The 12733-nt window shown below is 45.5% G+C and overlaps 1 protein-coding gene and 1 long non-coding RNA gene across 6 annotated transcripts in view; one reads left to right on the top strand and one right to left on the bottom strand.

Annotated features, from left to right (window-relative positions):
* Window positions 1–12733, top strand: part of GRHL1 (grainyhead like transcription factor 1) — a 50476-nt gene that overhangs the window by 21060 nt on the left and 16683 nt on the right. For all 5 annotated transcript variants that reach the window (XM_023619551.2, XM_023619550.2, XM_070235902.1 and 2 more), the window contains exon 9: window positions 9931–10089. In XM_023619551.2, coding sequence (XP_023475319.1) covers window positions 9931–10089 — 159 coding nt within the window. The remainder of the gene's footprint in view (window positions 1–9930; window positions 10090–12733) is intronic.
* On the bottom strand, window positions 3911–5861 carry LOC111768161 (uncharacterized). The gene is made up of 2 exons (XR_002800333.2): window positions 5583–5861; window positions 3911–4618 (listed from the first exon to the last, which is right to left on the bottom strand). It is a non-coding gene; the product is annotated as an uncharacterized lncRNA (long non-coding RNA).

The following is a 12733-nucleotide window of genomic DNA, read 5'->3' as shown; positions in this document are numbered from 1 at the left end:
CTAAATCTTGTGACTTACATGAAGTCAGATAGGAACTTAGCACAGACTCCCTATTTGATGTGGAATATAAGGACCTTTAATTTCATGTGTCATGATCAAAAAAAACAACCTTCTGCTTCAGCCGTCGGAGGTCACTCTTTTCTCTGTTCTGCTTCACGGAAACATCTTTCCATCAGGTGCTCCTTCAGCTTTCTGCGCTTCCTTGCAGCGGTGTGGTTTCGAGAACATTGACTCTGGAGCAGGAGACGTGGCTCCTGGCTTGGTCTTTGTCATCTATTTACTGTGTGCCTTTTACGGTCTGTACCTTCCGAGGCTGAGCCTCAGCCACAACTGGACACTCTCTCTCTTAAGTTAAAAGGTATTGAGAAGCCAGACTCTGAACCATATGATGCTCGTGTTGAAGGTAAATGTTTGTAGGGTACACGACAAGGATAAGTGCATTGCTGGAATGTAAAATATTTTTCAGTTACCAACTTTCTGAAGCATTAAGCACTTTTCTTTTTTTTTCTTCCTCCTAACAGATCTTTTCTCTTTCCTTGCTTATGTTTACCAGGCAGTTAGAACTCGAGCTATCTAATTGTGAATCATAATACACAAATGACAATATATAGTAGTGACACACGTAATCGGGCCTGCTCTCAGCTCTGTATGCTGATACTTTCCCAAAGTCTGCTCTGTGTAATCTGATTAGCAAGAGCAAAACACCATACTCCCTAGAAGGGTTTTTTTCCTGTCATTATTGACCAGTTTAACTCATATCTAACATCCTTCCAGGAAATTCTGTGAACAATAATTAATCTCTTCTAACTATGTGAAAGAATTGGCTTAAGAAGTCATGTTGCAAAGACTTTGTTAGCTGTACGTTCATTCACTCATCGAATTATTCATTGTCCTTCTCTATGTAAGCACTTTGAAGGAATGAAAAAATGATTCAAGCATAAAGCCTGTCTTCGAAAGAGATTTCACTCTCTATGCAATGATACAGGTCATACGTGAGGTTAAAAAATGCTCCTCAGATTTCCAGGGAAGAAGGGACCCAGAGAAGGCGCTGTGGAAGAGAGCACTGGATGCGATTCTTTGAAAGGTAGGACCTGCAGCATAGTTTCGCAAAGGCTGTTCAATTGGACCTTTTTTCTTTTTCCTTATTTTTTCCTGTGCAGAGTAGCTGTTGAGAATTTAAGTGGAAAAGAGGCAGCTGGAACAGTTTAGTCTACAGAGTCTTTGACGTTCGAGGCCAGGCATCGTGTGGTGCAGGAGACAGCAGCTGGGCTTGGCTCCCGCACGCTTGAATCTCAGGAAGTTGTAGACGTCTCACACCTGTCCACGTGATGTGGAGCTACGAGCGAAGTGATGATGTCTTTAATTATCAGATATAAAATTGTTAGGTCCCTGCACTTTCTGTAACAGAAAAATGGTCACTATAGATAATGTCTTAAAGTATAAAAATGAATAGATCAATAGAATATTACTACGTCACGGCTCATTGTGTGGATTTATCTCTGCCCTAGAACTTGACTTAAATCTCTGTGTATGTCACTCAGCCCCTAAATACCATCATCTTTTCCAGATTAATGGAGGGGGGTATATATATATATATGTATGTGTGTAGTCAATTTAAGTATTCATTCAACAAGTTTTTATTTAATGTCCAGTATGTATAAAAAGCTGTTTGGTATTCTGGGGTCTGCAGGGTGACCTCGGAGTTCCAATCTGCTTGCAGGAAAGACGTGAACACAAATAACCTGTGACCTTGGGCAGCAAGTTACATAACCTCTAAGCCTTGGTTTCTTCATCTGGGACGTGGGGTCAGGATACTACCAATTTCAGAGGGGGTTTTGAGGGCCAAAGAGTCAGGTCCGTGGTAAGAATGCTCAGTGTAGCTCAGGTGTCAGAGCAGCGTGTAGTTTTATTGGGCTCGAGTCTAGGGATTTAGGGTCGTTCATTCAGTGAGCATGTATTTCTTATTGGCCAGGCACTGCCAGGGTGTTCTGGGAATGTAAGAGGAGTGAGACATATCCAGTTCTCAGGAGACTCAAAATCTGGTGGGGGAGGTTGCCCCTGTAGTAAGTATGGTGATGGAAAAGCACAAAGGATAGAAGTCTCCTAGAGCAGGAGCAGAGACGTCCCTCGAGGTGACACCTGAGAGAGTCCTAAAAGGATAGTAAGACCTGGCGGATTCAGAGTCCAGATGGGCCTGTGTCCTTGATGTGTGTGAGTGCAGAGCTGAAAGTCCTGGAGCCTGACACGTGAGGCAGGCCGTCGAGGGAGGCGGCAGGGAGCAGACCCTGAAGGCCCGAGCGTGCCCCAGGAAGGAGCTGGAGCCGCCCCCGGGGGTCTGGACCAGGTATACTCGGGTGGAGTGTCATTGAGGATTTCTAGTCCTGTGTGTTCAGTTCAGTGATAAGACGGCAGAACTGTGAGCGTGCTCTGGATGCCAGTTGTTGCCAGGAGGCTTCAGTGCCGGTGTCCGTTCTGAGGGGTCGGGTCTGAGCCAGGTCAAGGCCAGGTGAGTTCTTGGGTGCTGTGCGGTCAAACATTTTGCATCCATTTGAGTAGAGGAGTATTTCTCAAAGTAGGATCTAGGTATGCATTTAGGGGTTCAGCAACTTTTTTCTCTTTTAGAAAGGATACATATATTATTCACGTTTGAGAAATACTGCTGTAGGTGGTGGAAAATATGGCTGGAAAAATAGACTGACGTCACATAAAGCATCTTGAATGCTAAGGAATTTAGTTTTTGTTACATAGATAGTGGTGAGCTATTGAAGATTTTTGAGGAAGAGCAAGTGGCTGGTTCTGCAGTGATATGTTAGATATATTAGGATTAGGCAATTGCCCAGTGTCAGCGAGGCAGTCTCTCCTCATTTCCTTACCTTATTTGTGGCCATTTTATGTTCAGAGGACCCTCTACCAGAAGTTGGAAGAAGGAAGGGTTAATTTGTGTAAATTTATATTAGCATTTTTTGTCGAGTGTTTTTGTTTATTTTTTGTTTTGGGCGGGCACTGTTGTGTGTATTTAAAGTTTTGTGAGGATTTGAAACTTGTCAAATTAAGATTTGAGGTAATACGTAGATTTTTGTATACCCATGGTTCTGCTGTCGCTCATTACCAGCGTTTGATTCAGTACCGTTTAGTAATAGCCATTGGGAGAAATACAAAAATATGTACTAAATCCTGGAAGCAACTTAAAAAGTGAGTAACGCATAATCCCTGCCCTCAAGGGACTTAGAGTTCTTATAATCGCAGTGAGACAGTGACACAGTGTCAGAGGTGGCGTGTCCACAGTGCTCATTTATTCCTTTCCCTGACCTGGGTGACAAGTGGAGACAGGGCTCTCTAGCTGACGTAGATGCTCATCGTCTGGCCAAAAGGGGCAGGAGGAGGGGAGGAGGAAAAAGCCACTTGTTAGAACTTGACGAGTGGCAGACGGGGTTGTAATTCTATTTGGGTGGATTCGGGAGTGCTTCTCCGAGAAGTTGTATCAGTTGGTACTAGGTCTTTACTGATCAGAGAGATGTCAGTAGAGAATGGAATAACGGTTATTTTAAAATTGAGGGGCAGAGAAAATAAAGATCCCCAAAGTATAAAAATTCCTGCAGAGGAGGAGTGAAACTAGAACGGGAGTTGGGAGCCGCAGTGGAGAGCGGGCTCCTTCCTCAGACTGCGGGGGGCCGCTGGGCTGCGTGTGTCTCTGAGCACTTCAACGCCCAGTCACCCAGGCGGCGGCGCGTGCTGAGCTCCCGTGACCTCGCTGACTCTCGGGGGCACGTACTTCGTTACTCCGTTTTAGTTTAAAAATCACATCCCTTAAAAAGAAAACTTCATCCCTTTAAAGAAACCTAATTAAAACAAAAACTTTATCCAAACTGTCATAAGGGCGGTCCATACTGTTCATTAGTGGGTCTAGAGGTTCACGTTTTGAAATTTTTTTATTCCATTCATTGAGAAAACCACATTATGAAAGTCGTAAGGAGATTATTTCCATCATTACATGCAAAATTCTACCCAGATCTCTCAGTGGGAAAAAAATTAGGACTATATTATTTGGACGTCAAGTTCTTGTACATGAATAGTTATCGAATGAGTATTACTGTCACTGTGGTAAATTTTGTAAAAGGAAAAAAAGCTTTTTTGTTAGTTCATGAAAAATATCAACATAGTCGAGTACTTAAGTTAGTTTTCTCATTTAGCTTCTGACTCAACTACTTATAATTTTTGTAACTTTGATGAATTCCAGGTGCTTTCTTAACACTTTCCTTCTGTGAATTAGGTAGGTGAAAAATATTTTTATGATTTCTCCCCACAAATTAGATGCCCTTGTTAGAGCTCACATGTCTGACTGCTCTTTAGACGAGGCAGTCAGCAGGTTTTCCCGACATGGAGCCTCGGCGTGTGGTGTTGATGGTAAAGGCCTGGAAGAGCAGGTGGGCTGGGGGTCTGTACCGTCTGTTCTCAGTTGCTGTCACTTTGCCGGCTGGGAAGTGAACCTCTGATGGCGGCCTGTGTTCTGAGCCTTCTGCTTCCTTGGTCTTTCTCCTCTTCTTTTCCCCTTTGAGGAGCAGCGGTGGAGAAAGCAGCCAGCTGTGTGAGCAGCATTGTGTGGCTGCCGTGATGCTTCCTGGAAAAATCACTATAAATTAGTTCAAGATCTGATTTCTTGTTTGTTCTGTTCTTGTAAGCATTTAGAATAAAAAAAAATCTATGCAAGTTAATCCTTTGATAGTGTAAATCACTTTATTTTGTTGTTTTCCTCTCATTTTCAAGCTGAGGTTTGAAAACAAAATTACGTCTTTTGAAAAGTTCGAAGTGCATGAATCCTCAGCCAAGAATGAGGAACTGTCTTAGAAAAATGGGCTGGAAACTTAAAAAGGAATCTTGCAGAGCATCTTCGACCTGTTTTGCAGTTTATTTTTGTGGTTAGTTTTTCTTTTCTAGTAATTTTGGGTGGGAACATGAGTTGCTCATCTTTTGAGACTTAGGCTCCAGTTATTTGAATAAAATCAAACTTCTCCTCAAAATCAGTGCAGGGAAGTATGAAAATAGAAAAAAAGGTCATCGTTTGAGTTCTTAAAGATCTTTACATCATTCTAGAGAAGAAAGGTCATGTCTCATTCAGCCTACTCTCAGACTTCAGAAATAAGTCTTTTTAAGTGTGTGCGCACTGGCACACACGTGCACACGCATGTATTTTACAGAAGAGGAGTTAGATGTCTAATAATCCGTCTTACTTTTTACGTCTTTCCCACCCTGTGTAGGAGATATTGGAGTTTTTCTGCACTCACATTGAAGAAAATATTTCTCCGCATGGTGAAAATGGTCTGAACGTTTGTTTTATCCACATTTGGGTGACTTGGCCTATGGTGCTGCTGGTTCAGGGGGTTACCCATTAGGTAGAACCAATCCCAAGTGTCAACGCCCTGAGGACCAGCACACGCCAGTCTTGTTGCTGCCCCAGGACCCAGAGGCAAGGCCTGCCTCGTGTTCTGCGCTTGCCCTCGCGCCTGTTCTGGGCGCTGCTGATTAGGATTGTCACACTCCTAAACAAAGATTCCTACATGCTGAGCTTCTCCCTCAAGACTTACCCTGGTCCACACTGTGAGTGTGGGTTGTGTTGATCCAGAGCGTGGTTCCATGGGTGAATGACACATTGGCGAGAAGTCCGCACTGGGTGTCTTCTCAGGAAGTCACTGATGTGGAACATGGAAATAGTGAATTCCAAAAGGGAGATAATGCTCCCTCCTCGTGTACCAGCTGTGATGACGTAAGGGTGAATTACTGTCCCGGCGGTTTAGAGAATAGCTCAGATCAGGGCGAGTCAACTGCAGCCCTCGGGCCGGCCGGCCAGCTGCCTGTTCATGTATGAAGTAAAGCTTTATTGAAACACCGGCACACCCGTTTGTTCACTTAGTGTCTGTGGCTGCTTTTGTACTGTTACTGCAGAGCTGGGTAGTTGCATGTGGCCCACAAAGGCTAAAAAGGCCCCTTTACAGAAGAAGTCACCAGACTCCTGGTTTAGAGAAACACATGAGAGAGATTCTATGTGTCTGTGTTGTACTTCCACTTAACGTTTTTATTCTCTACTGCCTCTGCATGTTCCTTCTTTTGTAGTAACAGGAGTTAAGCATGAGCTGTGCTCCAGGCAGCAGGAGCACAAAGGGCTGGCTGAGCGTCTCTGTCCCCGGGAGCTGGCAGCTCCGTGGGGATGACACCAGATGAGCCTTGCACTGTGGTTCACAGCAATGCTTACTCCTCCCTCTGAATACACTTCATCTGCAGGCGCCAGCCCCTGTGAAGATCAAACGTTACATGAGGAATAAACATAAGAAGTAGAGTTTGATAGGTTTTTCTGGTCCCTATCTTACGAACTATGAGTTCTTGAGGATTTACACGACCTTTTTGAATAGCAAGGTGGAGCAGATGCTTTAGTCTTTATCTTTCTGTTGATTAAATGAATATTCTTCTTACTTGATAGGGCTGTACCTCTGTAAAAATGTTTTAATTAAAAACATCTGATGAGATGTTAGCTCAGGGCCAATCTTCCTAAAAAAAAAAAAAAAAAAAACCCCACAAAACCTGGGGGGAAAAATCTGAAGAGATACATATAAATATGTGTAAGAATATCTGAACTCCTTAAAGAAGGGGAACCATATATTGGGGCTTGTTTTAGTAACCTGAGAGTTTTGGAGCCTAAGCAGAACTTTTGTTGATCCAAGTGTGTAGGTTTATAGATTAGTCCCTTGACAGAAGTGGTTTTTATCCCGGCTGATGACTAGAATTACCTGGGGAGCGCCTAAGAAAAGTCCTAGTGTCTGGGTCACCCCCTCCGGCCAAGGAGAGCAGAGCCTCTCAGTGTGGCCCTGCTGTCTCCAGGAGGGCCTGACGCCCCCGGGTGATTCTAAGTGGGTCAGTCGGGTGAGGCGCTCAGGTGCCCAGGAGTGCTGGAGCTCCTGGCCCACGCTGTGGGGACCACTGCTTATACGATTCTGAATTTTATATAAGTAGTTAGGATGATTACTTTAAATGGCAGCCTTACATGATAGCTTCTGAAATAATATGATTTGTAAAAAGTCGGTTGATAAGTGCATGACACAGAATCACCGTCACTGGTACGTACGGAGTAGGAATACAGGCTTCATCATCTTACGTGTAAGTGTAATCATAGGGCTCTAGAGTTAGCAGTCATCGGGAGATCCTCCAGTCAGCCCTGCAGGTGACAGTGACCCTCGCCCAGGGTCACAGCACTGAGGAGTGAGCCTGAGGCGCGTCGGTCTACAGACCAGAGCCTTTCCCGCTGCCCACGTCACCTCCTGCTGGAACAGAACAGAAGGCCTCTTGCCCCCTCGCCAGCCTTTGATTGAGCTTAAACACAGTGAGCAGATCCCCTTCAGGGCCCGTGTGTCCCCGTGACTGTCCTGCTTGTCCTTTCCAGGGACGCTGCTGCAACAGGCCGCGTCAGCGCCGCCCCGCTTTTCTCTTGCGGGTCTTGTGCCCTCTGTGCTCGTACCCGGCCCTGGCCCAGCCTGCTTCTAGTGCGCAGCTTGTCTGCTTCTGCTGGGGTGTTTGTGTGTTTATCTAGACAAGGTGGTGTTTTAATACTCAGTTGGGAATGCCGTAAACTTTCTTTGATACATTTAGGCATCTGCCTAGTTTGGAAAGAATTGATTTAAAAAAATAGGAGAATACTGTATATAAGAAAGCAATTGCAGATAATTGTGAGTAACAGTGCAGGTCGTGTCTCCGAAGGCTCTGGGTTTATCCTGATCCTGGGGTTTGGCTCCTCTGATTTCTGCTTTGAATAGAAACTTGACACTGGGAAGCGGTGGGGGGTGAGGTTTTAGGTTGGATTACCAGGAAATCCTCTTTAAAGGGAGTATCACTTTGAGTCAGAGACTTGCTGGTTGTTGAGGGTAAAGTGTGCTTTCCCTGCAGCTGTTTTGAGTTGGAGGGTGAGCCGCGTGGCCCAGAGTGAGAGAGAATAGTTCACATTTTCCATTCGGTTGTAAGGTGAAGAATACGATGGTTTGCTTTACTTTATGTGCTCAGTTGTTTGCGTGGACTACTGTCTTTCTGTCTTTCATCTGTTCCACAGACTGTCTCCTTAACTCAGATTTATGGATTATGGGTGAAGTTTTTTTTAAATATATAGAAAAAGGTATAAAGTCAAAGTGCTAAGTTTCTGTAATGGATTTGAAATTCATATGTGCCTCTTTTGGCCTGTATATCTAAGTATTGAAAAAATTAAAGCAATTTGCTTATTTACTGAAAATGGGTTAAATGGAAAGAAGAATCATAGGAGCCAAGATAAGGCAAGCCTAGATCAGGCACTGTGCCAAGTGGGGAATACGGACCCGACCTACACGTCCTTACAGTCCCGTCAGGGGAATAAACTAACAGAAAAATGGTAGGCCATTCCAGGTGGTGAAGAAAAGCCGGTGACTCGTCCAGGATAGAAAGTTGATTTGGGACAGAGGTAGCGGGTGCGGAGGGGTAGCCCTGGATCTGAGTCCCAGTCCTGTGCTTTCTGCCTTGGGGACAGTTTAGACCGTCTCTCCGGGCCTCCCCTGTAAAGGAAGGATGATACCGTCTCAGGGTTGAGGTGATGATGAGCCGTCCTGTGAGTAAAGTCAGCGCCCGGCACACGTCCTGCAGCAGTAGGCGCTCGCTGCCGTGGGCTCCACCACACGAGGCCGGTAAGTGGGACAGTCTGAGAAAGCGGGGCTCGAGCTGGCCCTGCAGAGACTGAGAGAGCAGAGAGGAGCGATGGAGGTGCAGGAGGAAGAAGGACAGGTACAGAGGTGAGGCAGGAGCGAACGTTTGAAGTGTGCTCTAGGTATGGTAGGTGGAGGGCTAATGAGGGGACGAGAGGAGAGACGACTTATAAATTTGTTAATTTGGACACATTCCGGAATCAGGCTTATTTTGATGTTTTGGTCTTTTCCTACTTAGAAACAGCATGTAGACTACAGCAGAAATAAAAACCCCGTTTCAGCATTTTGCATACCTTCTAGAGAGTGTTCTTTGTCACTGTGGTTGTAAGTTTCTTTGTCCTTACCCTCTCTTCCCACTCCCTTTCTTCTCCTTCATCTTATGTTCTTATAAGTCTTTCCTCCCTTTTCTGACTTAAACTTACCCCTTTCTGGGTCTTGGTTCAGCCAGTGGCACCCACACAACCGTGGTAGATCTCTTCTTGGTTGTTAGGGCCAGGGGGTTGTTGACCCACGAGCTGGAATGAGTCCAGCTTAAAAGCTGAAATATGCCAACTTGTTTTAAAAGCTGTAATTCCGGTAATATCCACTGTGTGGTGCTCACGTACCAGAAATAAATTCTAAAACTTGTTGAAAGGGAGCTCAAAAACATTGTGACCCTGTGTGGAGAGGTTAAAATCCAGAATGACAAAAATAGGGGCCATTGGAGCATGTTCACCTGCTGCACAGAGATTTGCCTGGGTTTCTCTGAGTGAGAACCTCCAGCACCGCTTTAATAATGTGCCGCGCTGGTTTCATCAGTTCCCGAATCTCAGGACGTGGGCTACTGCAGGTTTCCTGAGAGGCGGTGCAGACATCAGACAGTGTGTGATAAGCTGTGAAACAGCTGCAGAGAGAAGCTGTGCTACTGGTAACATTTGAAAACGACATCAAGACAGACAGCGGACTCTTCCCCTTATGACATGGAAGAAGTATTCTGGAAAGGAAAATCGACAGGGTTCAAAGCAACCATCTCTTTTTTCACTTTGAAGCCTGCCATTTCTGTGACCAAAGGTAGTTTTAAAGTAAACTCTTTATTATCTCTTTTAATAAAAGGTTTTTTTAATGAGCAGCTGAGCTCTCATTTAGAGCCTGAGTAATTTCCATGATTTCAGCGTTTTTACAGGCTGTGCTGGGGTTGATCGTCAGTGCCTGATGCTTATGGAACCTTTTCTTCCCTTTGCAGGTTTTCATCTCTGTGAACTGCCTCAGCACAGATTTCTCTTCTCAGAAGGGTGTGAAGGGGTTGCCTCTGAATATTCAGATTGACACCTACAGTTACAACAACCGCAGCAACAAGCCCGTGCATCGGGCCTACTGCCAGATAAAAGTCTTCTGTGACAAGGTGAGGCATCGGGTTGGATGGGGACCTTAGGGTAAAGCGTGCGAGAGAGGTTCTTCCTCACGGGAAAGGACCAGGGTCTTTTAATATTTGAGTTCAATATGAATGTATTGCCAGTAATATGAATAGCTTATTTTAAATTAGTGATTATTGTTTTAGCCATGCAAAGACACATTATATAGTGGGGAAAAAGAATCTCGTTTTAACTGAAGAATTAGAAGGGTCAGTAAATACCTTCTGTTGGGCGTGTCTGCTGGTCAGGCTGGTGCACCTTGGACGCCCAGTGGGCTGCGCTCAGTCCTGGGCGGCCCCTCAGCGTCCTGGGGTTTGTGGGCGGCGGCCAAGGTGTTGGAGCTCCTCTTGAGCCTTGTGTCTGAGGACTCCGTGTGGACGACTCTTAGAGGGCTGCCCTTCGACTGGCTCACCCCCCTGCAGGCCCTCGGGTAAGTCGTGAGCCGGCTCGCTGACGCGGGAGGTGAGATCCAGGTTCTGCTCTGCAGCAGCAGGCGGGCAAGGAGAAAGTGAAGGCCCAGGGGATTTCGGCGTCATTGCTTTTCTCTGGTATGACTACTTTTTTCCTGGAGAAGAGATGACCTCCTTCGGCAGGTGCAGAGCCAGGGGCTCAGCTGGATTAGATTCAGAGGGCACCATTGGCGCACTGTGTCTTAAAGATTGGAGACAGCGGTGTCCGTGAGAACTGGGCAGTAGCCGTAGATGAGCGAGTGGTCCGTTGAACTACGATTGAAGAAGACTCTGACTTTGTCCACTCAAAAGTATTGGACCATGTTTTTTTGCCAGTTTCCTTTTCATGCTGTTAAAAAACCTCTCAGTTAGTAAGGTTTTTAGAAGGTACTAGGAACCTGGAAGTGTATCTGCCATCAGAGGCCTGGTGTCCTAACTTCTGCACTAGGTACGCAGAGCACAGTCGGGCCCCAGGGGATGAGCATGAGACCTTCCGAGTTCAGGGAGTTCCTCACCAGCCGGCAGGTCACGTTTATCGAGCGCCTGCCGCGTGCCTGAGAACGTGCCGAGCCCTGTTAGTTTTCAGTTGTTGCTGTTAACGAATTACCACAAACCGAGTGGCTCAAAGCAACACCCACTTATTACCTTATGGTTTTGGAGGTCAGAAGTCTGATGTGGGTCCCCGGGGCTGAAATCCAGGTGTTGGAAGGCTCAGCCTTGCTGGAGGCCCTGGCCGAGAATCCCTTTCCGTGCCTTTCCTCCTTCCCGAGGCCGCCCGCGTTCCTTGGCCCGCGGCCCCTTTCATCTTCAAAGCTGGGAGTCTCCCGATGCTGCGTCCATCTCGGCTCTCCCACCGGCTCCTCTGCTTTTAGGAACGCGTGATTGTGCTGGGCTCACACAGATGATCTGGGACCGTCTCCTTGTCTGAAAGTCAACCAATTAGCAGCCTGAATTCCCCTTTGCTCTGTAAGCTGATGTATCCACAGGTTCTGGGGGTCGGGACGTGGACATCTTTGCGGGGCTGTTAGTCTGCCCTCCACAGTGCTTTCACAGATGCTGCATTTAAAAATGACGAGGCACATCTAGTGTGGGGCAGGGATTTCTGACCCTGAGTCAAATTTCTTTCCTTCACACCACTTTCCTCTTTTGAACCAAAAGAAAATCTATTGGGATGTCATGTTCTTTTTCTAAAAATCTAGGGAGAAATTATGGCTTTATTGGTTCAACTTAAAAACTTTTTTCATATCTGCTGTTTCTTAAAAATTCTGTGTCTATTTAATAATTTTGCTTGACGTTATTTAGAATTTATAAATAAGTTCCTTTTTTGAATGCTATGAAGGTGTTTATTTTTCACAAGACGTCTGCTAACCTCAGGTCGTAAACCGAGTAGAGGCTCGCTGTGCTGTGTGCTCAGGGCCAGCTGAGAGGCCCTGCGTCGGAAACAGCACTGTGGAAAGGCTCTGATGGGCAGTTCCTGCTTCGAGGCCTTTCGTCGGTGTTGAGTGCTGTCATCTCTTAGAGCAGTGTCTCAAATTATCGATGGTGAGGGACCGTGTTTTTTATTTCTAATCTGTCGTCAGCTTATACTTCCATAAAATAGAATAAAAACACAAATGAATTGCTAGAAAAAGGAACTGAAACATAAGGTAATACAAACTACAAGCCCCAGTTTTTTGTTATTTGATTTAACAGATACAAATTTCTTCTATCTCATTGCTTTCCAAATGCTGCGTCAGTTCCTGATGGATATCTCCTTGGACCATAACAGTTCGTGGAGTGATGCTGGTCCGTGGATCACACTTTGAATATTGCTCTATCGGAGGATGTGAGCATGAGTTAGCATGAACTGGAATTTACATATCAGATGGTAAAAACTGTACAAGAAATTTTGAAGAGAAGTAGTAGTATCGATTCATGCTCTTAAATATGGTTTTAATACCAAGCCTTTCGAGCGAGGCTCCTGTATTGGTAGCTGGTTTAGAAAATGAAACACAGGAAAGGTTTCATGAATTGTGCAGTTATTTTCTTAATCAGCGGTGGTACAAAGTTTAGAAACCAGTTCTCTTTCTAGGCAAGTGCGTGCTAATGTATTCTGTGAAGCAGGATTCCTTTTCTTCAAAGTTGCAAGATTGAGTGTGGTTTGGGACAACACACGAGTCCCTCTTCTGGTGTAACCGCTTGCCTG

This window comes from Equus caballus, chromosome 15 (assembly GCF_041296265.1).
Source record: "Equus caballus isolate H_3958 breed thoroughbred chromosome 15, TB-T2T, whole genome shotgun sequence".
NCBI lineage: Eukaryota > Metazoa > Chordata > Mammalia > Perissodactyla > Equidae > Equus > Equus caballus.
Note: the sequence above shows the minus strand (reverse complement) of the source record. Positions and strands in the feature narration are given on the sequence as shown.